The 27,856-nt window shown below is 40.4% G+C and overlaps 2 protein-coding genes and 1 non-coding gene across 9 annotated transcripts in view; 2 read left to right on the top strand and 1 right to left on the bottom strand.

Annotated features, from left to right (window-relative positions):
- Nucleotides 1-666: 666 nt before the first annotated feature.
- HNRNPA1 (heterogeneous nuclear ribonucleoprotein A1) lies at nt 667-7,376 on the bottom strand. 5 transcript variants are annotated; one of them, XR_009451224.1, is made up of 12 exons: nt 7,243-7,376; nt 6,581-6,697; nt 6,135-6,281; nt 5,799-6,009; nt 5,616-5,708; nt 5,443-5,535; nt 4,849-4,923; nt 4,469-4,627; nt 3,764-3,919; nt 3,473-3,538; nt 999-1,072; nt 667-804 (listed from the first exon to the last, which is right to left on the bottom strand). XR_009451224.1 is itself a non-coding variant. In XM_059683124.1 (11 exons), the coding sequence occupies exons 1-10, from the start codon at nt 7,255-7,257 to the stop codon at nt 3,483-3,485; spliced, it is 1,122 nt and encodes a 373-aa protein (XP_059539107.1). In that variant the 5' UTR covers nt 7,258-7,376; the 3' UTR covers nt 819-1,072; nt 3,473-3,482. The 5 variants fall into 5 exon arrangements, 4 of the variants coding, with proteins under 4 accessions (XP_059539107.1, XP_059539106.1, XP_059539108.1 ...); XM_059683124.1 differs by lacking the exon at nt 667-804 and having other exon boundaries at nt 819-1,072; XM_059683123.1 differs by lacking the exons at nt 667-804; nt 999-1,072 and adding an exon at nt 2,524-3,236.
- A 499-nt stretch (nt 7,377-7,875) lies between these two features.
- The window catches only part of CBX5 (chromobox 5), a 39,342-nt gene continuing 19,361 nt past the window's right edge, over nt 7,876-27,856 (top strand). The window contains exons 1-2 of one of the 3 annotated variants that reach the window (XM_059683127.1): nt 7,876-8,052; nt 27,368-27,546. In XM_059683127.1, coding sequence (XP_059539110.1) covers nt 27,410-27,546 — 137 coding nt within the window. In that variant the 5' untranslated portion in view covers nt 7,876-8,052; nt 27,368-27,409. The other 2 variants (XM_059683129.1, XM_059683128.1) reach the window with 2 other exon arrangements.
- LOC132229048 (small Cajal body-specific RNA 11) lies at nt 26,521-26,656 on the top strand. The gene has a single exon (XR_009451618.1). It is a non-coding gene; the product is annotated as a small Cajal body-specific RNA 11 (non-coding RNA).

Below are 27,856 nucleotides of genomic sequence, written 5' to 3'. Positions count from 1 at the left end.
TACCAAACCACCATGTGAAAAACCACATCTAGCAACTTTAAGTCACAAATGGAGATTAAGCAGCAAGATAACGTACTCGCTACCCCACCCCGCCTTAGCTGATTAAAACTGAGGCGGGATGACCTCCTAAAAATAGCAGGGAAAAATGTTAAACCTTTGCTAAAATTGCCTAAGATACCTGGCCAATACATACTTGTTCACCAAAGAGGACATCCACTATGCGCTCCAGAATTTAACGGATAAGCATAGCTCTTGTGAGACGAGTGGGGCAGCTCTGGCTTTTACAACTTCTCTCTTGCCAGGAGAACTAAAAAAAAAGATGTGTTCTCAAGTGCAGCAACAGTTACCAGCTTACTTCTACCGGTCACAATTCAGCCCTGCAGCGGGAGCCCAGCCTCTCAGATTTCAGTTCCCACAACCCAATCCTTCCTTGTTAATCTGAACACCAGCCCGTGATTTAAAACATTTACCTTAACTGCTAGGTTCAAAATGCAATGACTTTTTACATGAGGCCCTGCTTCTTTAGATTGATCCTGCTAGTAAGTTTTCTGGTTTAGCAGACACCTGGTATATCATGACCTCCTCTATTTCCCATTCTCAAACTTGAGGGGTACAGTGTCAAGTTTACCCTAAGTATCATGAAAAGGAGAAAATAAAAGTAAGAAACAAAGTTAAAAGCATTTTATTTAAAATCCCATTCATAAAACTGAATAATTCAAGCTGCAACACAGCCAACGAAAACTGCATGGCAGTGAAAATGAAGTACACATTGGCTCAGATAAAGGTCGTCCTCATAAGGTCGTCCTGCAAAAAGAAAAAAAAAGTTACCAAGTATTTACACAAGCAGATGCAAGATTCCCATTCTTTTTACTGGGAACCCAGTTGCTTTATTAACAGATTTCTATTAGATCAGATTAGCAAGTCTTTGGTTCTGAGGCAGATTCATTCTATTTTGGCAATACCAATCATTTGCTTACCATTGCTTTATAAAAATTTACCTTTTAGCCATGAGCTTGGACAGATGAGTTTCTGTTTAAGACGTGTTGATAAGCCTGTAGTACCAGACTCCTCCCTAGAAAAGCAAACAACCTTTAGAACTAGCTTTTCTGAGATAAAGTCCCATCTCAGGCTAAGTCCCCCACCCCCCAATTAATGGTCCACCCACCCTCCCACCATCACTTTGGGGAAGAGTCTAATGCATTACTTTGAGCCATTGTTTTAAGGAAATGGGTCAAAGAAGTAGGAAATAAAATTAAAGGCCAAAAATTTATTATTCATAGTAGATACAGTTAAAGCACTCATTTCCTTCAATTGTTATCCACCAAGGCTAGGGTGTCATTTTAAAACAATCCATCTCCAGAAAAACCAAGTTCAGCTTAACTGGACTAGTTTTGGCTCAATATAATAAGGAAATATAACAGAAAACTGGATTTTACATAACTATATGGATGTAAGTAAAATCTGTTCTTACCTACCAGCATAGCAATAAAACCTTTCCTCCTGGTTCTGACTGCTAGTCCTAAGAGTCAGGTGTGCCTTACTTTTGTCTGCCTCCTTCCTTGCGATGGTCACTGAAAATTCACTCCCTCCTAGCTGTCATGGAGCGTGCCGTGGCCTGCCCCTGGCTTATCTGTACTCCACATACCACAAGTGTCTACTCTCAGCTGTAGAGTGTCTGAGCTCGGAGCCATTCGCGCTATGCTTGCTAGCAGTTCCTAGTAGCTGAACATCTCTCCTGGATCTTTAAAGGCATTGTCAGGAATCCTGAGGTATCTGCAAACTCCCTCAATAGTTAAGGTTCCACCTGCCATTGCAAACTCAGCCAATATCAAACCCATGGAACTGTATCATCCATCCATGCTTTCCCACCCACCTCCACTCCACCTCCCACCCATCACCACCCCACCCCCAGACTTCCAAGTAACACACCCATGGGATGAAATACAGTCCTAGTGATAAACAAATCTCTATGCTACTAGGTAAGTACAATGGCACTGAAAATATCAAAGGGGAGGGCTCAAAAGAACCTATATACAAATAACAATGACTGGATAGTATGTAACTTAAAAGATTTAGAAACCATTTTCCATACAATTAACATTTTAGGATGGTTGTGTGATCTTGTGCCATGCTTAAAGGAAAACTGCAGTTATCATGTTTGTAAGCAGTATGGTTCCTAAACATGCCCATAATTTTTGTTTCCAAATAGGCAACTAGTGTGGTTAAAATCTATAAACCTCTATAAAGGCCCACCCAACCAGAACAAAGGAAACTGCAGTTTTCCTTTAATGTAAGCCTATTTTGTGTAGGAGTAAGAATTTTTTACTGGTGCTGGCCAATTTTAAAAAACATCTCCCAAATACTCTAAATCTGTTGACTTTTGGGGTGGCATTAGCCAGCAGCTGGTTTCTATTCTCTGGCAAAGCTTTGAACTTGAATTGTGATTGAAGTATTCAACATTATCAGGGGTAGTGGGTAGGGAAAGTCCAAAGCTCTGCCAGTCCCAAATCCATACAGTTGTCATTCAAGAGGATAGTAAATCGTTTATTGATTACACATGATAATGGATGATACACAAGCTTCATATCCATCTATAATTTTATCTGGTACCATAATTCAATTTAGATATATTGCATAGGATGTGCCAACAATCATTAATAACCAAATAAACTCCATGACTCTGCTTGGGTGACCCTTTTAATGGTGAACTCCAGGTCACAACACAGTAACTGTCAATTCAACTACACCGAAGTTTCTGAAGACAATGGCTTCTGTGCCCAAGCAGTTTGTAAATAAATTTCAAATGGAACCTGGCATCACCCTGAAGGAATTCTAGCTTCACACTGTTGGGGTAATTTACCATGATGGCTTCAGAGCAAACTAACTTTACACAGCACATTTAAAAAAAGACACATTTATTCAGCGTCATGATCAGACTATTACATTTAGCAATCAACAGCATGGGTGCAAAAAAAAAAAAAATCTACATTAAAACCCTTGGTTGGAATGCTTTACACTTTCCACAGAACAGAAACTAAAATAACCTGTTATACAATTAGTCACAAATACAGTCCTCGAGTTTTTTTTGCCCATTCACATGAGTATTGTCTAACACATGTCTTCTTTGTAGCAGCTAGGCCCTGCCACCACTGTGCTTGGCTGAGTTCACAAATCTGTTGTAACCTGTAGCTTCCCTGTCACTTCTCTGGCTCTCCTCTCCTGCTAAGCTTTGTTTCCTGTTGAACAATATGGAATAAAGTTGTTAATCTAAACATATTAAGACTTAAAGGCTACAATCCAATATCAAGTTTTGTTTCCCACAAATTTTGCTGATCTGAATTATTAGCTTAATATCCACAATTTTACTGAAGTTATAATGTTAACTATGTTGCACTGCTTAGCTACATTAGGGTTACTGGGTTCATTATCAATTATGAAAACTAAGCCAAAATACAAAAAGATGTTTACTTACCTGGCAGTAATTAAAACCTTCTGCCACTGCCGTAGCTACTGCTGCTGCTGGAACCGCCATAGCCACCTAAGAATAAGGATTGTTCCTTTAAACTTTTGGAAATATCTATAGTGATGCGTTTATATTTGAAGCAATAAAGTTAAAATCTGAGCTTAAGCTCAGATGATATTTTCAATTTGATTGCAAATTACCAATCACTTCAGTATTTTGAAGGCTTTAGTCAGCTTTTTATAACCAGTACCAGTTAGAAATACACTTAGCCCTCTAATACAACATATACATCCACCCTACCTTGGTTTCGTGGTTTGGCAAAATATTGACCTCCACCACCATAAGGGCCAGAGCTTCTGCCTCCAAAGTTTCCTCCTTTCATAGGCCCAAAATTTGAAGATTGATTGTTGTAATTGCCAAAATCATTGTAGCTTCCACCACCTCCAAAATTGCTTCCTAGGAATGGAAAGAGGGCTGTACTGAATCTATTTAGTGTTGAGTTGGGGGGGAAAAAACGAGGTTGCACAACCTGCCTTGCCTTTCTTTCTCCCAAACTCGGACGGCTCCAACGTTTATCTTTGCATTTTATATTTTCTGGACAAGGCATTCAGTTGAATAATCCAGTATTTAAAAAAAAAAAAAAGTACCCAACTCACCATGACAACAGAGCATATTCTCTAGCCTTGAAGGCCTTTATCCATCCAGGGGCACTGCAAACAGATGCTGGATACATCAACTAAGTGCCTATGGTCCCAAAGAAGTTAAAACACTAAATCCTACTACATCTAATCTAGTTCCAGTTGAACACGCCACTATCCACTTATTCAACTAGTTGGGAGTGAGGCGGCCCCAGCTTAAAGCTAGGAGGTAGCATAGCAAGCCCATTAAAAAGTACCATGCAGTGTACCACATAATGCTTTTAAGAGCATCTAATCCCCACATGGGCATAACTCTACAAGACTAATCTAGCTACTGCACCAAGTACCTGGATCACTGGATACCTACCACTACCACCGCCAAAGCCGCCTCCGCCTCCTCCGTTGTTATAGCTGTCATAGCTGCCACTCCCGCCATAGCCACTGCCCTGGTTTCCATAACCCTGTCCACCACTTCCATAGCCTCTGCTTCCTCCAGAGTAACCAGGGCCGCCTCCTCCATAACCACCTACAAGAATACAATTCTTCTCAATAAGACAAAAGTATTCAACAATCAAAATCTGTTTTACGGCTGATGGGAAACAGCCTGCTTGAATCATGCTGTTATGGTCAGAGTTTAGCTTGTCATGCACTAGATGCACTCAAGTTTTAGTTTCTACCCATCTATTCTGTAGACAGCCAAAAAACCTTCTCACTTGTCTAATTCCTAAAACAACGAACAAAACTTACCATCATTACCAAATCCATTATAGCCATCTCCACTGCCACCATATCCACCGCCACCACGGCTGCCACCAAAGCCACCTGTAAGAGAGCAAAATTTTAAAGGTTTGAAGTATATAAATTGCATACAAATTCCAGCCTTGTTAAGTATGAACTCTAGGAAGTAGTTCCTGCACTATAAAAATGATTTCCGCCCTAACCGGTTTGGCTCAGTGGATAGAGCGTTGGCCTGTGGACTGAAGGGTCCCAGGTTCGATTCCGGTCAAGGGCATGTACCTTGGTTGCGGGCACATCCCCAATAGGGGTGTGCAGGAGGCAGCTGGTCGATGTTTCTCTCTCATCGATGTTTCTAACTATCTCTCTCCCTTCCTCTCTGTAAAAAAATCAATAAAATATATTAAAAAAAAATAATAATGATTTCCATACCAGAGTCTTTAACTTCTGGTTAGTGAGAAGTCAGAACATTTGGATAAAATGTAACTTTGGAAATGTTGACCAGTAGTTACAATACTGCCACAGATTACATAAAGGGCAAGTTATCTGCGTTAATTAAATTACAAGCTTACTATTAGTTGGTAACAGTGGAGTATAATCCAATACCTCGCCCACTGAAGTTTCCTCCACGTCCAAAGTTGTCGTTTCCACCAAAACCACCTCCACGACCACCTCCGAAGTTTCCAGAACCACTTCGACCTTAACAAGAAAAGTTTTAAGTGTTGAACCATACAAATTAGAATTGGACTTTTAAGGTTTAACAAAAGCAAAAAACCCACCTCTTTGGCTGGACGAAGCACTAGCCATCTCTTGCTTAGACAGAGCTTTCCTTACTTCACAGTTGTGGCCATTCACAGTATGGTATTTCTGAACTAAATTTGAAGATAAAAACACAGTATCTCAGGGTTTAGAACACAACCCAGCCTTCAGAACCCTTAGCAAACATGTCACTTGATACTTACTGACAATCTTGTCTACAGAGTCATGGTCGTCAAAGGTTACAAAAGCAAAGCCTCTCTTTTTGCCACTGCCTCGGTCAGTCATGATTTCAATCACTTCTATTTTCCCATACTGTTCAAAATAATCTCTTAGGTGATGTTCTTCAGTGTCTTCTTTAATACCCCCGACAAAAATCTTTTTCACAGTTAAGTGGGCACCAGGTCTTTGAGAATCCTAAGAGGGAAAAGGCCCCAATTAAGTTAAAGCAGGATCTATCCCAAAATTAGGATCGAAGTTTCTTGCCATCCCTAGTATACCCAACGGCACACTTCCAGGGGGAAAGAAAAAGCATCTCTTACTTCTCTCGAGACAGCCCTCTTTGGTTCCACCACTCTTCCGTCCACCTTGTGTGGCCTCGCGTTCATGGCTGCGTCCACCTCCTCCACGGTGGCATAGGTGACAAACCCAAAGCCTCTGGAGCGCTTGGTGTTTGGATCTCTCATCACCTGAGATGTAATTCATTTAACACACAGTAAGATCCCCAAAGCCACTGACATTTCCACCTTGAATAAGGTACAGGAAACTTTATACTGGCCCTTTTTACAAAGCCCTGCAGCTCCCATTACCCACCTAGTGTAAATCTAGGAATAAAAGCCTTTTAATCACTTAAGCCCACACCTTCCCGCCCAAGTTATCTGCAACTGTAATCCTGTTAATTTTCTGAAGCATTCAGACAGAACTAGAGCAAGACAAGCCCCGGAAAATTGACTGGTTCCACTGCCCTTTTGTCTCTTCCAGGCCTTACCACACAGTCCGTGAGCGTTCCCCATTGCTCAAAATGGCTCCTCAGACTCTCATCAGTTGTTTCAAAGCTCAAACCTCCGATAAAGAGCTTCCGCAGCTGCTCCGGCTCCTTGGGAGACTAAGAATGGGGGGGGGGGAGCGTTAAGTGGGCGCTTAACACAAAACACCTTTCCCGTAAGAGAAGCAGAACTAGACAGTACGGTGGTAGCACTCATACTGTTCCCGCGGGTCGCAACTGGCCACGTGCTTCTCCCCGTGGGGGAGACCTTCTGTTGAGGCTGGGAAACCGCGGGCGCATGCGTCCCTGCTTCCCGACGCACGCGCAACAAAAGGACTAGGTGGGAGGGATCCATTGCCAGTAAGAGATTACAGCTGCTTTTAAGAAATTCGCCTCTGAGACAAAGCAAAAAAAAAAAAAAATCGGTGTAATGTCTAAGAGTCTTACTGGAAGGAATGAGCGGCTGATAACTAAGGGTTTCAGGACGACGGGCTCATGGCCACGACGAGGACAAAATGGCGACCTGAACTTCGGGAGGGGTAGGCCCTGGGCGCGACCCAAGAACTGCCGAATGGGCTGGTGCAAGCAGCCCATCCAGACTGCATCCCATAGAACTCAGGAAGGGACGAGGGAGAAAGTGAAGTTGTAGAGAGCGTCTAACTCACCTCAGACTTAGACATGATGACTGCTACAGGGAAAATTCCAACGATGCTTACTCCGCGGCGTTCACCAGCAGAAAGGAGTGATCTAAGGAGCGTATCTGCCAGCCTACTTTCGGCCTCGCTTTTTTATCCCGCCTCCTCCCTTGCGGCATTGGTAGACTCCGCCCCTTGGTAGCTCTGATAGGATAACTGACATAGCTTCCTGCTCCTATTGGTCTGTGGTGCCGCATTGCTGTAACGTCACCCGTTTGGGCGTTCTACGCAGTGCCCACCCCTCGGAGACTATTGGTTCCCGAGTAGTATTAGTCTTAACTCGTCTGATTGGCTACCCAACCAATCATTCATATTTAAATGTACCTAGGGTATTTAAATAACATTCTAATCTTCCACGCTGCAAATGTTACATTGTACTCAGTTGTCAAAGCATGGTTAATACTATGTATCAAAAAGTAGAATGTGACAATGTTATTTTTTGCAACAACCGCCAGCTGAACGCATGTGTAGTAAAATGGCGAGTTCACGCAGGCGCATTAAGAAGTTCCGCCTGGCTCAAGAAACACGTGAAATGGCGGGCGGGAGACGGTGGCGAACCTACAGCGCCTGCGTAATGGCGGGAGTTGTGCCTCGTTTTGCGCAGGCGTAATGGGCGGAGAAAAGGTCTGGTCCCAGGATTGGTAGCGCAGGCGCAGGGAAGGATCCGTTTTGGCGGGCGGTTGGCGTTGCGCAGAAGACGGCGGCAGCGGTGGCTTGTGGTCCGGCTCTCATCACAGAGAAACAGAAGACATTTGCGTGAGAGATCGGTCTCGATCCCGGGTAAGTGGCGGACAGTCTTGCCTACCGATGGGAGGTCTCGAACCGACTCCAATTGAGCCCGTTATTGTGTGAAATGAATGGATTGCGGGGTGGGGGCTAGTGAAGGGGGAGCGGTGGGTCTGGCTAACCAATGGAAGGACTGGGGCGGATGTTTTACCCCCGCAGGTTCTGTGGAGCTTTGCCCACGAAGAATTTGACTGGCATGTGTATAGACCAATTGAGTCTGTCTTTAGCTGCAGACTGATCGGTCCTTGGGCCATCGGAATGTGGGAGGCGGGTTTTCTCCTCCTGAGCAGCATTTCACTGAGCCAATGAGCACGAAGCGCGCGGTAGGTTGGGCTCCTCCCAGAGGCAGCGGTTTGACTCCAATGGGGAATGAGGGAGTCGGGCGGTTAAATGGATGGACCAAATCTGGAGCCAGTAAAACATCCTATGGAGAGCGCTCGGCTGGTCGTCCAATCAGGGCTCCAAAAGACAGAGGTCTTAGGTTTGGGGTGGCGAGGAAGGGTATTCAATGCCTGTGATGGCGCGTCGGGGGTGGGTGTTTTGTCCACACTGACTTCTCTAACGAAGCCTTTAGGCCTCCATCCTATAAACCTCCCTGGTAGGGAAACTGCATTTGCTCTTGGATACCTTGAGTTTGCCATTTTCTCCCACCTCTGTACTTCCCACCATCCAAGGGAGGTTTTTGACTTTGAGACTAGCTCCATTAGGAAGACTTCCTTGAAGTGTTAGAATGAATGGGATAAAGCTCTATGTATTGTGGAAAGGCATCCGAAAAAAATCTACATGATGCCTCTTTCCACGGGCAACTCAATATTTGTAAAAACATAGAGAAAGTTTTGGAAAGCTTCATGATACAGTGGGATCGAGGCAAGTTGTATCTCTAATGTTTAAATCTTTGCAGAGATTATAAGAATTTGTGATTAAGATTAAGCTAAAAAGTCAAGTTTTTTTGTTTGTTTGTTTCCATTCATAATCGCGTACTTCTCACCACCATTCTCCTTTCACCGCGAAAGAGTGCTGTTTTCCCCTTAGGAACTAAGGCCATTCTCGGTTTAAAACATATAAATAAAAAAGTAACTTTTTTGAGTGCTTAGTATCTGCTAGGCATCATGCTAAGCCCTTTACAAGAAATATTCATCTTTCCCATTGCCTTTTTCTTTGAGGAACTTTTCCCACCACATATGTCTCTTTACACCATTAAAGAGCTTCTAATCCTCTTTTTGCTACTTCTCTGAGATTGTCTGAATTTGGATAAGAAGGAAGCTGCTTGAGGAGGGTGATATTTAGGTTGTTGGTGGCAGGAGGACTCATTCATCACTTAGATTATTGTCTTTTGATTATATTTCCTTCAAAGTGTTTACTTGTAGTCCATCTCCTGTTGGTAATGCCCATTTTGCTTATTCTAAGATTTTTAGCAAAATATAGAAATTTTCATTACATTTTGGCTATATCAGAATATATGCTGCTCTAGTCACTGATTTATTTAGGGTCGAGGGAAAAATGTTTAAATACTGTAACAGGTTCAGCTACATATGAAGTACCCTTATGATTAGAGACCTTTTAACATAAAAGACAGATAATTTTAGTTGAGCTTATAGTGAACAGAGGAGGGATTTCCACGTTCTCTGGCACTTGCAAAAGGACAAACCTATTTCATATTCGGTTGTGAACTATTTGTAGGTATGCTAATAATATAGCTGCTTAGTTTATAAAAACTAAAGGGCTATAGGTTCAGGATATCTTTCCGTGATTTCTTTAGGTTTGAAAAGATTACAGTCTTGATCTACAGGATTTCTCAACCTCAGTACTGTTGACATTTCTGGTAGGAGGAATGCATCTCACCTCTCCTTACCCCCCTTTGTGTCCATCAAAATGTATCCAGACATTGCCAGATGTCTTGGGGGGTATTAGAGCAAAATCTCCACCAGTTGAAAACTATTGACCTAAAATGACAAATGCTAGCCCTGGTCCGGGTAGATCAGTTGGTTGAGCATCCTTCCTCCCTTGCACTGAGGGGTTGGCGTTGATTCTAGGTCAGGGCAAATACCCAGGTTGCAGCATTGATCCCTGGTCCAGGCGTGTATGGGAGGCGAAGGATCGATGTTTCTCTTTCTCAAATCAATAAAAACATATCCTCAGGCGATTAAAAAAATAAAATTGCAGATGCTAGAGTTGATTTTCTTGTCAAAGTCTTTTACCAATTAGAAATTGAGGGAGAAGATGGGTGAAGTGTTTAGGAAGTGGCCTTTGGTAAATGGATCACTAAATCCCAATGATTATCTCTTCAGATATGGATAAAGGGAAAATCTCATGAAGTTTTTTTTTTATCATTGATTGCATCTTATGTTTGGCTTCCAAAAGTAATGGCAAATATGTTTTCTAAGAAGGTAGACTTGCTCTAGATGCTTCTTGCATTTCATGTGAGTTAAGCCTCTGTACTGGGATTCTTTTGGATCCGTTTCAAACTTTTTTTACCTTGATCCTCAATAAGAAACACATTTATTCTGACCCTGTGCATACAATGAAACAATTTTCGCTGTACAAATACAAGTGCAAACACTGATATTTTTTGCATCTACAGTACACTTTCATTTTCTTAAAAACGTGGGTCATTTTCTACTGAACTGATTTCACAGCTGTGTACTGACCTACAGTTTAGAGCAGCCATGGGCATCCGGCCCGTTTGAAATGAATAAAACTAAAAAAAAGACCGTACCCTTTTATGTAATGATGTTTACTTTGAATTTATATTAGTTCACACAAACACTCCATCCATGCTTTTGTTCCGGCCCTCCGGTCCAGTTTAAGAATCCATTGTGGCCCTCGAGTCAAAAAGTTTGCCCACCCCTGGTTTAGAGAAAGAAAAACAACTGATCTATAGAATAGGTAACCAAATTATGCCACCTTAAATTACTCTCTGAGTGAATTCCTCCCATCTCTAGCCCAAGTTACTTAGATTTATAAACAAAATGATCAGTGAACCCTTATTTGATGCTTCTTATATATTTTAATTTGAAAGATTTCAGGATTCGAATAGGAGTTTTTGGTTTACTGTGGTGTGCAAGTAAAAATTGCTTGTCTTATTAAGAATTCTCTTACAGTGTCATAGTTACTAGGTCTGATGAACATTTCTCTGATGGGGAAATTTTAGTGGGTAATTTTTAAAAATGATTTTATGTTATTTTTATTGATTTAAGAGAGAACGGGAGAGAGAGAAACATCAGTGATGAGAGAGAATCATTGAGCAGCTGCTTCCTGCATGCAACCTGGGCATGTGCCCTTGACCGGAATCTAACCTGGGACCCTTCAGTCTGCAGGCTGACACTCTATCCACGGAGCCAAACCGGCTAGGGCAGTGGGTAATTTTTCATTGATGTTCTGAGAGTATCACATTGAAAATTCCAATGCTAGGCCTTTTATTTTTCCCTTGCCTTCAAAAGTTATTTATTTATTTATTTTAGGGAGAGAGAAGAAAATCTAGTTGTTTTTCCCCTTATTTATGCATTTATTAGTTGATGCTTGTATTTGCCCTGACCAGAGATCAAACCCGCAGCATTGGCATATGGGGAGGATGCTCTAACCCAGTGGTTCCCAATGTGGGGCACACGCCCCACAGGGGGGCAGTTCGAGAATGAGTTATTAACAGTGAAATTTATGCATTTCTTGTGGTTCTAGGGGCTTCATATACAGTATATAAGTATATATTGTCACCTATTTATGCATTTCTTTTTTTTTTTTATTTATCATTCAGTTTAATTGATCTCAGAGAGAAGAAGGGAGAGACAGAGAAACACTGTTCCATTGTTTCCTGCACTCACTTGACTGGGTATTCTATGCATTTCTGTTATGTTTTGAAACTTTATTTGCTATTTTTTCATATCACTTCATATTATTATTTTTTTAAAACAATTTCTTAGTGATTTCTTCCTCAATACAACTGTCCTTTTGTTCTTTTATTTTTCTTTTTCATGGATGCCATGTTCTTTGGAAGCTTGTTTAGACCAAGTTAATGACCTTCTAGGCTTCCTCCACGTGAATAGGAGCTCACTTTTTGAATAATAAGAATTATATGGCACGGGGTGGGGGGGGCTCAGGATTTTAGAGTTGCTTAGGTGGGGCATGGCCAAAAAAAGGTGAACCACTGCTCTAACCAATTTAAGCTACCCAGCCGGAGCTTTTTTTCTTGCCTTTGGAGTACCTGGCTTGGTTGTTAACAAGACAAAATGTTGAGCTTATATTACAAAAATTAAATTTCAAGCACTGTGCTCAGTCTTTAGAGGCATACTATTGCAGCCAAACCTAAAAGGGAAAATAACATATCTTTACTGAAAACCCATCAATAGGTGAGCAGAATGATGGTTGAGGAAAAATTACATAACCTCTGACTGGATTTTTATATGTGTAGCAAAGTTCTGGTGGTTTACGGAGCCCTGACAGTAGCTCCAGAAAAGAGAGAAAGGTGTCCAGAATGCAAAGACTTCTGAGAAAGACAAGTGCTCTTTGCCTTTATTGAGGTACAGTATTTTATTTAAACACATAGCATGATTTATTTATTTTATTGCCCATGGTCGGCAAACTCATTAGTGAACAGAGCCAAATATCAACAGTACAACGATTGAAATGTCTTTTGAGAGCCAAATTTTTTAAACTTAAACTATATAGGTAGGTACATTGTTATTAACTGAATTAGGGTACTCCTAAGGCTTAGGAAGAGCCACACTCAAGGGGCCAAAGAGTCGCATGTGGCTCGTGAGCTGCAGTTTGCCGACCACGGGTTAACAACCCCTGGTAAGGCATTTCTTTCCTTTTTTGTTCTTTTACTTGCTCAATTTTTATTTCCATTCACCTTATCTGAAATTGGGCCTAAAGCTGTGTACTGTGATTTTAGAAAGTAATAAATTATAGTGTGAAATATCACTTGTAACTGACTCAGTCACTATGGCTGCTATTTACATATTGTTATTCCTGAACTTGGACTCTGGGCTATTATCTTTTCCTCCTGATGTAAATTTTGATTTTCCTTCGCTCCTTATAGAGGATGGCTTTAGCTGATCGTTGTACTAATGGGAAGGAGTCCAGGTCATCCTGAGAAGATTTGGCTTGTGCAGAGTCCAAGATGCAGATTTGTTGGATTTCTGTAAGCCACTTGAAGCCACATATTCATTTCTGATGACAACTTTACACTTCTGTTGGCAGAACACACGCAGTGACAACTGTTGCCTATGTTTAGTCTGTCCAGGAGCTCTACCAGCTAGCATGTTGAGGGGAAGCCTACACTGTTTTTCTTAGCAGCTGTGTAAATACTAAACCTTTTTGGTTTTGTCTACTCAGATTCTGCCAAAATTTTTGGGTAAATTGCATCCTGTGATTGCCTCAATTTACCCTTTGAAATGAGGGATTGGAGGTTTTAGGCAATCTTTGGGTCACTTGAAGCACATTTCTTTTTTGTATCAGTAATTGGTTTTATATATATTCAGTTTATGATTTTAAAGTTTTTATTTCCCCTGTTTTAATTTCATTTTCTTTCTTTCTTTCTTTCTTTCTTTCTTTCTTTCTTTCTTTCTTTCTTTCTTTCTTTCTTTCTTTTCTTTCTTCTTTTCTTCCTTCCTTCCTTCCTTCCTTCCTTCCTTCCTTCCTTCCTTCCTTCCTTCCTTCCTTCCTTTCTTTTTTTTTCTTGTCTCCCTGGGTGTTAGTTTCTTGTGGCTGCTGTAACAAATTACCACACACTTAGTGGCTTCAAATAACAGGAACTTATTCTGGAGGCCAGGAATCTGTAATTAAGTGTTGAGCCCCCTGTGGAGGCTCTAGGGGAGAGTCCCTTCTTTCCTTTTTCAGCTTCTGGTGATTTTCAGCCTCAGCCTGTGGTCTCATCTCTCTTTGCTCTGTCTTACCATTTTCTTCTGCCTCTTTTACATGGATACATGTGACTGCGTTTAAGGTCCACCTGTATAATCCAAGAGAAATTCTCCTTTCCCATCTTTTAATCACATATAAGGTAATATTCACAGGTTCTAGGAATTAGGACATGGATATCTTTTTTTTGGAGTCATTCATATCCGTACACTCTGGGTCTCTAACTCCTATCCAGATAAATTTTAGCTAATTCAAGAAAGAAAAGGTTACTTTAAAGCAAATGAGAGAGGCAAATGGGAAGAAAGGCTCAGGAAACTTGGGTTCTTATTTCTGCCATTAAGTATTGATATAGTAACCTTGGGTGAGCCATTTCTCCTCTTTTGTCCTTAGTTTCTTTTCTTTATCTTATACTAGAGGCCTGATGCATGAAATTCTTGCAAGGGGCTCGGCCCCTGCCACCATGGTGGTCGCCTCTGCCTCAGCTTCGTCCCAAAGGACATCTGGTCTAATTAGCATGTTATGCTTTTATTATATAGGATGGAAGAATTTGGGTACGTGATAGCTAATAACCTTCTAGACATAACACTTCCATGAAGTGACTCCTAAAATGTCCAAGAGTTTGTTTTTGAAGTCAATAGGTCAATAATTTTAAATAAAAAACTCATCTAATATTTTGGGTCAATGTAGTTTGGTGGTGTGGTCTTGCCTAGGATTTGAGAGACATAAGATTGAATTGTTGGCTGGTTGTCAACTCCCTGCGGTATTATTAACACAGGGCAACAAACCTGTACTTGTTAATTGTGTGTGATTTTCTAAAAAGAGAATAGTGGACTAGCTGGGCTGTGGACTTTGTAGTCTGGATTTCCTTTCTAGTAAGAGTAGTTTCTCAAAATTAAACACTGACAGATTTTTCTACCTGAAACTAGGTCATGGGCCTAGTTTTAGAATTTTTCAAATGTAGTCTGATTCTTCAAACTCACTCAGTTCCTGTTGCATTGTGCTTCATTGCTAGGAAGGACACTAGAAATCATGGAATTATTTGCTGAAAGGACTATTTCAAGATCAAGTTTTATAACACATTCATCTATTTCTTCATGGAGAGGAGGAACCAAATTCAAGTATTTTTCTGATTATAATCTACATTTCTTAGAATAAAGCAAATTTATATCTGAGCCAGCAGGCATAATTTAATTATGTTGGAATAAAATGCCCTGTGCTAACGAGGTCAACCAACAGGTTGGGAACTCTGTCTTAAGTTTGGTTTCTGAGGCAAATACTTGAACTTCATGTGCCTTGTTTCTCATCAGGGCACATGGAGTAAATCAGTAAGACTCACCTCAGATGGAGATGTGGAGTGTAATATACTGCTAATTTGTTCAGTACTTTACAGCAATAAATTATATCAAAGGATCTGATAAAACATAAGCAAACCTTATTTATATGAATAGTTGGAGACAAGCATAGATAAAACTTACAGATAGTTCAGAAAATTCATTAAAGTTATTTTTAACTTCCTCTATCATCAAACGTTTTACCTTCTGTTTCCTGTATATTTTCCAAAGTGTTTTCTTGTTCTTTTTCCATAGCAGCATGAGGTAAGTAAGGGACATAGCTAACACTAGGTTAGATAATAAAGGGATCAATTCATCAAGAGGACACAGCAATCCTAAATTTTGCACAACTAATAATAAAGTTTCAAAATATCCTATATAATATGCTAAGTGTCTGACTGTTTGACCAGTCACTGTGATGCGCACTGACCATTAGGGAGCAGATGCTCTGACCCGTAGGTTAGCTTGCTGCTGGGGTCCCGCTGATCGACTGGGTGAGATGGGCCAGACACACCCTGGAGCCCTCCCGGGGTTCCTCCCCAGCCCCGACTGTGCACCCATAGGGTCCCTCGGCCTGGCCTGCACCGTCTCTGGCAATCCGGGATCCCTCGGGGATGTTGGAGAGCAGGTTTCGGCTCGATCCCTGCAGCCAGGCCGAGGGACCCCACCAGTGCACGAATCCATGTATTGGGCCTCTAGTATGAAAGAAAAAACAATAGAACTGAAATAATGTATATCTGCAATTACATACTTCTAAGTAACCCAGGAGTCAAAGAAGAGATTACAGAGAAAATTAGAATATATTTTGAACTGAATAAAAACGATAACATGACATATCAAAATTTGTGAGATGTAACTAAGACAATGCTTAGAAATTTATAGTATTAAGTGCTTCAATTAAAGCAAAAAGGTCAACCTAGCCGGTTTGGCTCAGTGGATAGAGCCTCATCCTGTGGACTGAAGGGTCTTGGGTTTGATTCCGGTCAAGGGCAGGTACCTCTGTTGTAGGCTCTTCCCTGACTCAGGCCCTCGTCAGGGTGCAAGCAGGAGGCAACCAATCGATGTGTTTTTCTCACATTGATGTTTCTGTCTTTCCCTCTCCCACTCTCTCTAAAAATCAATGGAAAAATATCTTTAGGTGAAGATTAAAAAAAAAAAAAGGAAGAAAGGTCTACAGTTAGTGACCTATTTTTCCGTCTTAAGAACCTAGAAAAAGAAGAGCAAATTAAACCCAAAGGAAGCAGTAAGGAATAGAAGTATAAAACAAAAACAGTAGAGAAAGTGGGTATTTTGAGAAGGACAATAAAGTTAATAAACCCAGTCTGATTAGGGAAAAAAAAGTACAAATTACTAGGATCAGGAATAAGAGAAGACATATCATTACTGATCCTTCAGACATTAAACCAGTAAGGGAATATTATGAAAAACTGTGTCAGTATATTCAGTGTCTGAGATGAAATGAATCACCTCCTTGAAAGACAAACTACTAAAGCTTACTGCAGAATACAGAACTTCACTAGCCCTATAGAATTTAAGGAAATAGAATTTGTAGTTAAACACCTTCCCACAGAGAAAAGTCCAGGTCCAGATGGCTTTACTGGTGAATTTTAAGAGACATGGAAGAAATATCAATTCTACACAATGTCTCAGGAAAATGTAAGAGGAGGGAACACTTACCAAAGCATTTGTTATTTTTATTTTTTTAAAATATATTTTATTGAGTTTTTACAGAGAGGAAAGGAGAGAGATAGAGAGTTAGAAACATCGATGAGAGAGAAACATCGGTCAGCTGCCTCCTGCATATCTCCCACTGGGGATGTGCCCGCAACCCATGTACATGCCCTTGACCGGAATCGAACCTGGGACCTTTCAGTCCGCAGGCCGATGCTCTATCCACTGAGCCAAACCGGTTTCGGCAAAGCATTTGTTATTTTTAACTTCATCTGTTATCAGACAAATTCTTTTGCTTTACATTTTTAAAGTGTTTTCTAGTTGTTTTTTGTTTGTTTGTTTTTTTAAGTATATATTTTATTGATTTTTTACAGAGAGGAAGGGAGAGGGATAGAGAGTTAGAAACATCCATCAGCTGCCTCCTGCACACCTCCTACTGGGGATGTGCCCGAAATCAAGGTACATGCCCTTGACCGGAATCGAACCTGGGACCCTTGAGTCTGCAGGCCGACGCTCTATCCATTGAGCCAAACCAGTTAGGGTATGTTTTCTAGTTTTATTTTTCTCACAAAACAGACCTATGAGATAAGTAGAGTAAATAACTAATATCCTTAAGGTTAAGCGAACTGTTCAGTTCAACCTTTCAGTGATTTAGTTGGAATAGGACCCACATCTTATTCCTAGTCCTGATATTTAAAAAAATATGTTTTTATTGATTTTAGAGAGAGAAGAAAGGAAAGAGAGAGAGAGAAAGGTACATACAGACTGACCCAGAGTCAAGCAGGCGACTTTTTGGTGCACAGGATGACTTTCAATCAAGTGAGCACACCAGCCAGGGGCCTACCCCTAATCTTACCATTGTTAACAAGTTACCTCTTTAGTAGTTTTCTTATAACAACCTTTGGAGACAGGGCTAACCACTGACTTAACCAAGGGTAAGCTATTAGAATCCTCAGCCATTGAGTTGAAGACTGGGCTAGACTCTTAATAAGCCCTCAATAAATATCCCATAACCAAGCAAACAATTTTAGAGCAAGGATCAGAATTACTATGTTAATCATCCCTTTAGAATTTGAGTCAGGATTGTATTTGGAAGCTGGACAAAAAGAGAGTTAGGAACATCTTATTTGTCTTAAGTAACACATCAGAATACTCGGTGGAAGAGCTGGGTGGTCTGAGATTGGCCATCCCTGTAGTCGTTTATCTGATGGTGGCCTGCCTTTGCATTTAACTATCAATATATCTGAGGTGTAGAGCACACTTTTATGATATTGTGGCATAGTAACTCATACTTAAATGTCAATATAGATACTTGCAAAGACCTACAAGGTTCAATAATTTCTGGTGTGGGTTTGTTTCTCCTGTCATCACCCATTATGTATTTTTTTATAGCTTTTAAATTGCTACAGAGAGAAATTGGTCAAGATCATGATAGATGGCCAAGGAGCTGCCAAGGATTCTATTGTATGGGATGGGGAAAAGTTCAATACTGGCTTGATTTTATTTATCTAAATTGTAGGCTATGACTTCAATATAATTCATGTTGCAAATATACCAAGGTAACGGCAAAGCACAAAATTATCCCATATGTTGAATGAGTGCTCTCTTTTACTCCCTGAAATTTTATAGTCTGAGATATCTTATTCCAATTATATGAAACCTCCCTTTTTTGTTAGCATCTATTAATCAGATTTTAGCATATTGATTTAAATTCTGATACCATCTCAACAGTTAAAATAGAGGTATTTTAGAAATTTTAGTTATGGTTATATAAATTAATTTTTATATCTCTTGAATGTCTTCACTAAACTTAGATTATGAGAGAATATAAATTGTCTGACATAGTAGAAACTCTTCCTTAAAATGAGGATTTGTTTAAAATGACCTGAAAGGGCCTTTTTACCCTTAAGCTGCTGAATTCTAAAATCTATACAAATGAGAGCGGTAAGTACCAAGCCTTAATTTTATGGCTGTTTGAAAAATGCTTTATGACCATAATTTTATTTGGGGGTGGACTCTTTCGTTCTCTTTTAACCCTTCCATATTTTGTGAACATGTTCTGCTATAAGATTCATGGTAATGTACTCAAACATGGCTATTACTCATTTTTCTTAAGATTTGTTTATGATGAAATCTCCAGGTTCTTTACAAAAGATAACAGGATCTAGTTCATGTATCATCACATTTAATTAAGAGAGGGTAGGTGTGAGATTTAACACCCACCTGAGGCCATAGTGCTTTGAGATGAGTTCAGTATATTCCAAGGATAGAGTTGTTGGAAAGTACCATCTGGAAGACATTTGCCCATAGTGCTGCTGAATTCTACCTTCTCATAAATCTTGGTATCTAATCTCTTGCTTTGTGATGGTTTAAGTGCACCCTAACTGAATTTAACAAAGATTGACATTTGAGAGAAGAAATTCAGTAGATTTTAATAAAGGAAAGAAACAAATCCCATATAAAATTTTTATTTTGTGGGAATGTGATCTGATAATGAGATATCAAGAATTTGTGTGCTACTGCAAATATACCAGTGAACCAGACTTACAACTCAAACAGTTTTGACATTGTGTAGTACATACTCATTATATTTTTTAATGGTACTCAGATTTTGGAGGACAGGGCAGCCAAATCGAATTTATAAGGCAGCCTTTATCTCCATTTGTGATGTATATGTTTTAATCTGAAAGAAAAAGGCCCTTTATTCCCTTACTCAGTGGAACATGATGCTTGGATAATCAACAAGCAGAATGCTTGGCCTCAGAATCATTCTGTGACTTGTTGAAGCAGTGCCTTGGCCTGATTTTAAAGGATCGCAAACTGGACCTGTGCTAGCCAAAGGGAGAACATTTCCTCCTACACCCTCTATTAATAAAGTTTGTGTTGTCTATATGTGACTTGTTAATGATAGGGGTGTTAATGACGACAGTTAATCTTTTCTCAACTCTTTTCTAATCCAGTCTCTTAAAAAGCTTTTAACTCCTTTTGAATTGGGAACTCATGGGCTTTTGGTGGAGGTGGAATGGTAGTTATCAGCCCATTTAACACAATCTGAGATCGCCAGGACAGCTGTAATGTGCATCTCTATGCTGTGTTTTTGTCAAAATGCCACATAGCTGATACTTTGGAAATCATAAATCTAGTGGAAGGAAGCATCTTTATAGAGGGTATTTTAGTTTTATGCAGTATGTGTTACAAACCTAAAACCACTTGTACTTATAGGTCCTAAAGAGCAAAGAACATGACCCGATTAAAATAGTTGTATAAATTTGGTTTCTTTTCATCTGTTTTGTCACAATAAGACTGGATAGAGGATGCTTTGAAGACAAGTTGTAGCTGACATTATAATCTTTACCTAGGCCACTAGCCTTCCCCAAGGGCCTTAGAGAGGAAATGGGAATTTCTTAAGGCTGGGCCTAGTAAAGTCACCCATCAGTGGCATATTTAATTAATACATATGAGAGGGAGCGAGAGCTCAATTATTATACATTTTAACATTTGATCTGACTACCACCATCAAATAGTTAAGTGAGTAGTTCAGTGAGGCAACTTACCAGTGCTTTTTCTTTTTCTTCTTCTAATTTTTAAAATATATATATATATATATATATATATATATATATATATATATATATATATATTTTATTTCAGAGAGGAAGGGAGAGGGAGAGAGAGAGAGAGAGAGAAACATCAATGAGAGAATCACTGATCAGCTGCCTCCTGCATACCCCCTACTGGGCATTGAACCTACAACCGCAGGCCAATGCTGTATCCACTGAGCCCAACCGGCTAGGGCACCAGTGATTTTTCATAACTTTTTAAATAATACACAAAAAGCCTAGAGAAAGATTTAGTATTATGATATATATATATATATATATATATATATATATATATTCCTTTGCTTGTAAGTAATTATGAAAATAAAATTTGCTACACCAAGCTCTAAGAAAAGCCGCCAAAACAGGTAGTGTTGAAGAGGGACTAGAGGAGAGCCTGAATTATACAGAGCAGACCCATATCAGAGACCCAATGTGGGTGGTTCTGTGCTTTCAGGATTGATTGGTTAATGCAAATGTTAACCATTACCTGTTCTGGATTTCCCTAGCTTTCTTCTTTAATTTCTGGGGGTTGGCAGCTTTAACACATTTTTTCTTTTATCCTTGTAATGGGGTTTTTGGTTCCTCTCTTTCTGCCTCACTTCCTCACTCCCCACCCCGCGTGCCCCCTTTTTCCCCCTGGAAGATTCATCTGTTAAAAATGTCTTCTGTTATCAACTTGGAATGTGGATTCTGACTGTGCCTGACTTTAGTGCTCTTTGATGTTTTTCCAAGGCTGACTCTCACTAGATCCCTGGTTTAGGTGTCTTTTCCCTGACATCGAGAGGCCTGTAAGGTGAATTTGCCTTGTATCATTGATATAAAGGGTTGGTGGGGCCTGCTCTTTTCTTGTATCCTTATGGGCAGTTAAGTTGCTGGAGTCTGTCTATAGATGTTGATATCTTTAACAGAGAGTTCCTGCGTATATTCAAGAAAGGGTCTGTGAGAACTGTTATGCCTGAAAGACTAGAAATTTGAGACGCTACTCACCCCTTCCCATGGAGATTTCCACAAGGATAAGGTTGCATTCAGAGGCTTAGCCTCTCTTCCTCCTGCATCGTATTGGGGTTCTACCATAATCGCTCCATCATCCTGCCAGCCATGTCTCATTTCTCATACTGGAACGCTCCCTCCTCCCAAGCTCAGCTTGAACCACCAGTCCTGATGCTTTATCTGGTCCAGGCTCTAGCCCTTAAATTGTCTGTCTGGCTTTGTGTTTCATTTGACCCTAATACACTGGGTCGCACTGTCTAAAGGAGAATTATGTCCCCTCCGATGTCAGGGTGCATTTCTCATTTCTTACTGCTGCTCCTGAGCAGATCTGTAACTTCAAGGTTAAGATAAGACACATTCCATCAGAACTATGTCGTCATCCTTGCCAGCTTCTGATCTGTGACTGTCCAGGAGATTTACAAGACAATTGCATGCCATTCTTTACAGAATATTATGGTTGGACTCTGACTCCTGGCATTAGGCCCAATTTGATTTGTCAGCTGTTACAAAACCCATTTCCCAAAGAATAAGGGACTTCAGCAGTGTGCCCTTTAGGCAGGTCTTAAGAGTGGGAAGGAGGAAATTGATCTGGCTCTTTAGTCCTTGCTATTTTAGCGAGAAGGGTGGACTCCAGAATATTTTTGTCCCTTTCCTCCTTGAATTCACTTGTTTTTCCCCTGAAAGGGTAAAGTGTTAATCTTCTTTCCTGTCCTTTATCCCTTCACAGAATTACTATTTAGTCTTTTCATTCTGCCATCTCCTTTGCTTTTTTGAGTTTTAAAGCATAAGAATAAGTATTTTACCCTTAAGAGAGAACATACCTATCTATCCTCTGAAGGTTTATTAGGTTACCATTGCCTAATTAACAGGGACACTGTCCCTCCTTTCTTGCTGTCTAACATGTTGAGCTGCAGGAGTTACTGCATATGTGATATGGTTTAATGGCTTAGGAATTTGGAAGGTCATATTTCCTGCTGCTGTTGTATTCGGCCTATAATATTTTTACAAAAGCTTCTCTTTAGGGGATTGAACAGCTCTTTGGTTTCAACATTAACTCACTCTTTTCCTAGGAGGTAGGTGGTGGGGATTTATTTGTCCCATTTTAGTGATTCTGGGATTAGATTGAAAATTTATTTACTCAAGATCACACTTGGCAAGTTAATCACAGAATCAGAACACTGATCTAATTCCTTGGCATTATTTTCATATACCAGTTAAACAAAAAAATTTTAGTTTCCACTAAAGCAAGTCTTTTTTTTTTTTTTTTTAAATAGGTTTATCATGCCATTGCTAGCAAAAAAAAAAAAAAAAAAAAAGACTGGTCTTGGGGCATGGTGTCTAAACCACCAGAAGCATGGCTAGGTAGGAGAGACAACATGTCTGTTGTCCTAGAGTTTTGCAAGCGTTTTTATACATCAAGGAGGAGAAAGATGTAATTATTCTGAAAGGATTTACGTTAGTTTTAGACAAAGGGGATGGGAGAAGTTAAAACAGGACTGGTTCTGGGATGGCACAAGTAAAGTCCTTAAGGAAGAAATGTCTCCTCTTGTGATTAGCTGTGGGCAGTAGATTGGAAAATTCATGTGTAAATAAGATGCGAAGTCTCCTGGGATTCTGTTGCACCTGGCTTTTCCCTTTTGGATAATCACAGAAATAGCCACCTGGAAATTAATACTAAATTCCAACGGATACATAGGAAATGTGAGAAGTTTTTTCTCAGACTTGGTCCACAGCTATTACCAGACTAATGTTCTCTTTCTCTCACTCTGGTTGCTGTAATTTTAATTTAGAACATCTTGGAATATTTTTCTTCTCATCCCTTAGCTGCGAAGTTAAAGTTAGGAAAAGTTGAAAAAAGCAACTTTTACTCAGATATCATGATGGATTCATTCAAAGTTGAGAAAATCTGTAGTTGAAAACTTGTCTGCTTTGCTGTCATACCCTATAATTTCTTCTGTTTGATAACCAAAATAATCACCATTCTCTGCTTTTTCCTCAGGTTGGTTTTTTTTTTTTTATTGTCCCTTTTTTATTACTGGCCTACGGCAGCCACTTCTAGCTCTAAAGACAAGTATCTATAAAGCAGAGCAGGATTTTGGAGCTCTCTAAAATGTTCTTTAGGACCAAGAGAAATGCAAATTTATGGGACTACAGGTTTCTAGGTATTTTTTCTTTGTCTCAGTCCTTCTTTTCTCAAGTATAGGGACTATTGATATCTATATATATTTTGGATGGGTAGTAATTATTTTAAAATTTTCTATATAACATTACAAGAACTAGTGAGAAGCGGTTTTAACAGTAATGGTTGGGGTTGGACTGCTCTCCCCTATGCTTTTTTTTTTGTTTTTTCTTTTTTTGTTTTTGTTTTTTTATTTTTATTTTTCCCCCTACACTTTTTAAAAAGTACTTAAGGATTAAGTATTTTTTTTTCTACCTATAATTTCAGTTGAAAAGTTCTTCAGTAGTGCTTCAAAGCTCTGGGTTCTGTTTCTGTATCTGGTAATCTCTTAAAGAAGGACAGTTATATCGTATCCCAAATACTCTCCAAGCAATTTTAATTAACTGTTCAGTGACAGATGGTAGAAGAGGCCCTGTATAAAGTGCTTCTGGTGGGCTGGATTAGGGGATGGGTGGTTTGCACTGATTCTGTTGTAGAGGAACCTAGCCTTTCCCTTCCCCCTTCCAGCTGAGCTATAATCCTGTTGGATGATCTTAAAATGCTACTGATTAATTTCCAGTGGTTTTAGGAATAAGCACAAGTTTTGGATTTAAAACCCAAGAACCAATTCCCTTGAGCTCTTGAGGCCAAGGTAGGTACCTTCCAACTTCTTCGCCCGTCTTCACTGAAAAGGAAAGTTAAGGCTTTTAACTTTTCAGTTTGCCTCTCCCCCTCTTAGTCTAGTACTGCTGCCAGTTGCTATGGCAACGGACTGGGACAGCTGCGCAGTGGCGCCCAGGCAGCTGGGTGGGGGCGGGGGAGCTGCCTGCCCGCCAAGCCCCAGATCTGGGAGGGGAGGCCCTCCTGTTAGCCCAGAGGGAAAGAAAGAAGTGGGGCGATCCGGTAGGTAAAGGAGAGAACCCCCCTTCATCTGCTCCCTTCGGGGAGCCCCTTCTGCATGAATTTGTAAAGGGAGATTTTCCCCTTTTCTCCCACAAACTGAAGAACACATATGTAAATCCTTGTTTTTCCTTGTGAGGCTGGGGAGGCCATGGCCACAATGCTTAACTGCATGCATCTAACCCAGGGCTGGTTTTAACCCCAGCGCTCTGAACTAAACTGCTCAGCTCCCGGAAATTCCAAGGTGAGTGGGGGTGGGGTGGGGTGCTCTCCCTGGAATATGACATTTCCTGTCTCTGGTGAGGTCGGAGGCTATTTTAATTTTAAATAAATCAAATCAGATTTTTTTTTCTTGAAGCTGAAAAATTATTTTGAAGCCCCATACTTACATTCTCCCGTCCACCTCCTCTTCCAAATAAAGTACTTTAATGAAAGCTTAGTTTTATTACAGGGCAGTAATGGGTACAGACAGTTTTTTTGGTGGGCAGACCTATTGCTAGCAAGTTCTGAAGATACGGTGTCCAACTATTTACTCTTGGAATAATTCCTTAAATTTTGCTATTTGAAGTAAATTAAATGCAACTTTTTATGCTACTTGGCCTGAACAAAATTCTGAGATTAGTAGTGACCTTCTCTAATTCTGGGAATGGTCTTGGTCAAGATGGAAATATTTTTATAGAGATTGCTGAAACAAATCTTTAAAGATAAATATGGAGTTCAGCTAAGAAAACAATTCCTGCTAATTTATAATCCAGACTGTAGGCACCATTTAACATGGTTAAAGAAGTATTCTTAAAAATGATTATGGTAACAACGTGGGAATTTAAAAAAACTAGATTCTCTGTTGAGTACCCCCTGGTTGTGCATATTTCTGAGCTTAACTCAATTTCCATTTGTGTTGCCTTCAACTTTCCTTGGGCCAATGAATGGTTCCTCTGTGTTTTGAGGCTTCATGTTGATGTGAGTCTGGGGCCAGACTTCTCTTTCCTCCTCCTCTTTCTTTGGCCTGAAGCCAACTCAAGTTAAGAAGAGAGGTACCTCCTTAACTATTTGTATTAGTTGAGCGTTGAGAATTACTGAGCAATCCAATGACTAATTTTGATTTTTAGGACAAAATTTTTTCTCTTCTCCCTGCCTCCCTCCCATCCCCAAATGAAAAAAGAGGCTCAGTGTGTTTGAGATGTCTTGCTATTGTGAGCTGATGGATGCCCTGAAAAGACAAGCTCAATTTGTTTAAGGGAATTGTACCGAGTCACTGAAAATGTGGTGAAAGATGCCTGTGCAGGCCTTTTTTTTGTGCTGCTAAGAGACTGACCAGTCAAGATGCTCAGAGCAGAAAGTTACATTTTGGTGGCTTTTCTTTTTTCAGTTTTATAAAGAACCTTATTTACTATAAAGGGAAAGGTTCTATCTATCATGATTCTTTTTTTTAAAATATATTTTATTGATTTTTTACAGAGAGGAAGGGAGAGGGATAGAGAGTTAGAAACATCGATGAGAGAGAAACATTGATCAGCTGCCTCCTGCACACTCCCTACTGGGGATGTGCCCGCAACCAAGGTACATGCCCTTGACCGGAATCAAACCTGGGACCCTTGAGTCCGCAGGCCAACGCTCTATCCACTGAGCCAAACCGGTTAAGGCTATCATGATTCTTTTACCTGCAGGTTTTCCACATTGCTATTTTAGTTTCTGGCTTGTAAACAATTACAGTAGTAGCCAGGCGAGACATATCACACTACTTGACTTTAGGAATCTGAAATTAGAGGAGTTAGACAGTTGTGCCATCTAATTTTGGTCCTGTTGGTTGAAGAGAAAGTTGTGGTTGGGAAAATGGGGATAGACCCATTTTTCATTAAATTCTTAGGATTTATATGTAGAATGTTTCAAGGCCTGAGAGAAGGGTACCTGACAGTCGTGTTATACGCTTTGTATCTCATCAAGAAGAGACAGAAACTTGTCCTGGCCTATGCTTTCTCTGCTCCCCTGTGCTCTGTTGTAATGGGAGTCTAGCACAACGCACAGCAGGTCTCTCTCAGTTTAGGAGGGCCTCCCTGAGGATAGGGCTGGCTTTTAAAGGATGAGAAACCTGGCTGGGTAACGCAGTAGGTGGAGCATTGTCCTGTGCATCAAAAATATTTCAGGCTCGCCCTAACCAGTTTGGCTCAGTGGATAGAGCGTCAGCCTGCGGACCGAAAGGTCCCAGGTTCGATTCAGGCCAAGGGCATGTACCTTGGTTGCGGGCACATCCCCAGTAGGGAGTGTGCAAGAGGCAGCTGATCAATGTTTCTCTCTCATCGATGTTTCTAACTTTCTATCCCTCTCCCTTCCTCTCTGTAAAAAATCAATAAAATATATTTTAAAAAAAATATTTCAGGCTCGATTCCCAGTCAGGGCACATACCTAGGTTGTGGGTTTGATCCCTGGGGAGGGTACAGGAAACAACCGAATATTGACGTTTTGGTTTTTAAAAATGTTTTTATTGATTTCAGAGAGAGGAAGGGAGAAGAAGAGTGAGATAGAAACATCAATGATGAGAGAGAATCATTGATCAGGTGCTTCCTGCAGGCCCCCTACTGGGGATGGAGCCTGCAGCCCTGAGCATGTGTCCTAATGGAGAATCGAACTGTGACCTCCTGGTTCGTGGGTCGGCACTTAACAACTGAGCCACACTGGCCTGGCAACTAGTTGTTGTTTCTCTCTCTCTAAAATCAATAAACATATCCTCAGGTGAGGATTTTAAAGAAGAGACAAATTTTAACTCCTCACATGGATTCTGACCATTATGTCCTTCCCATTTGCAGGAACCTAGTGGCCTTAGTCCTTCAGGTGGAACACCGTGCGACATGGGAAAGAAAACCAAGCGAACAGCTGACAGTTCTTCTTCAGAGGATGAGGAGGAATACGTCGTGGAGAAGGTGCTAGATAGGCGTGTGGTTAAGGGGCAAGTGGAATATCTACTGAAGTGGAAAGGCTTTTCTGAGTAAGTGCCTTCTCTTAGGCCTTAGGACTCTGCAGAGGTAGACACCTTTGATTTATTTCCCCATAAACCACCACCATTTTGTCTTTTTCTTTCCCCACCTGCACTCCTTTCCTAAGAGTCAGAAGATGCAGCAATAAACTAAACAAAGTCTTCCCCTTCTTTGGAGCTGGTATTCTAATGATAATGCTTTTGAGAGGCAGTATAATGAATTGGTTAGGAACATGGACTTGGGAGCCAGGATGCCTGGGTTCAGATTCTTATGCCACCACTTATGATGATGTGAGCTGGGTGACCTTGGTTAAGTTCCTTA

This window comes from Myotis daubentonii, chromosome 2 (assembly GCF_963259705.1).
Source record: "Myotis daubentonii chromosome 2, mMyoDau2.1, whole genome shotgun sequence".
Taxonomy (NCBI): Eukaryota; Metazoa; Chordata; class Mammalia; order Chiroptera; family Vespertilionidae; genus Myotis; species Myotis daubentonii.
This window is presented reverse-complemented; position numbering and strand designations above follow the sequence as displayed.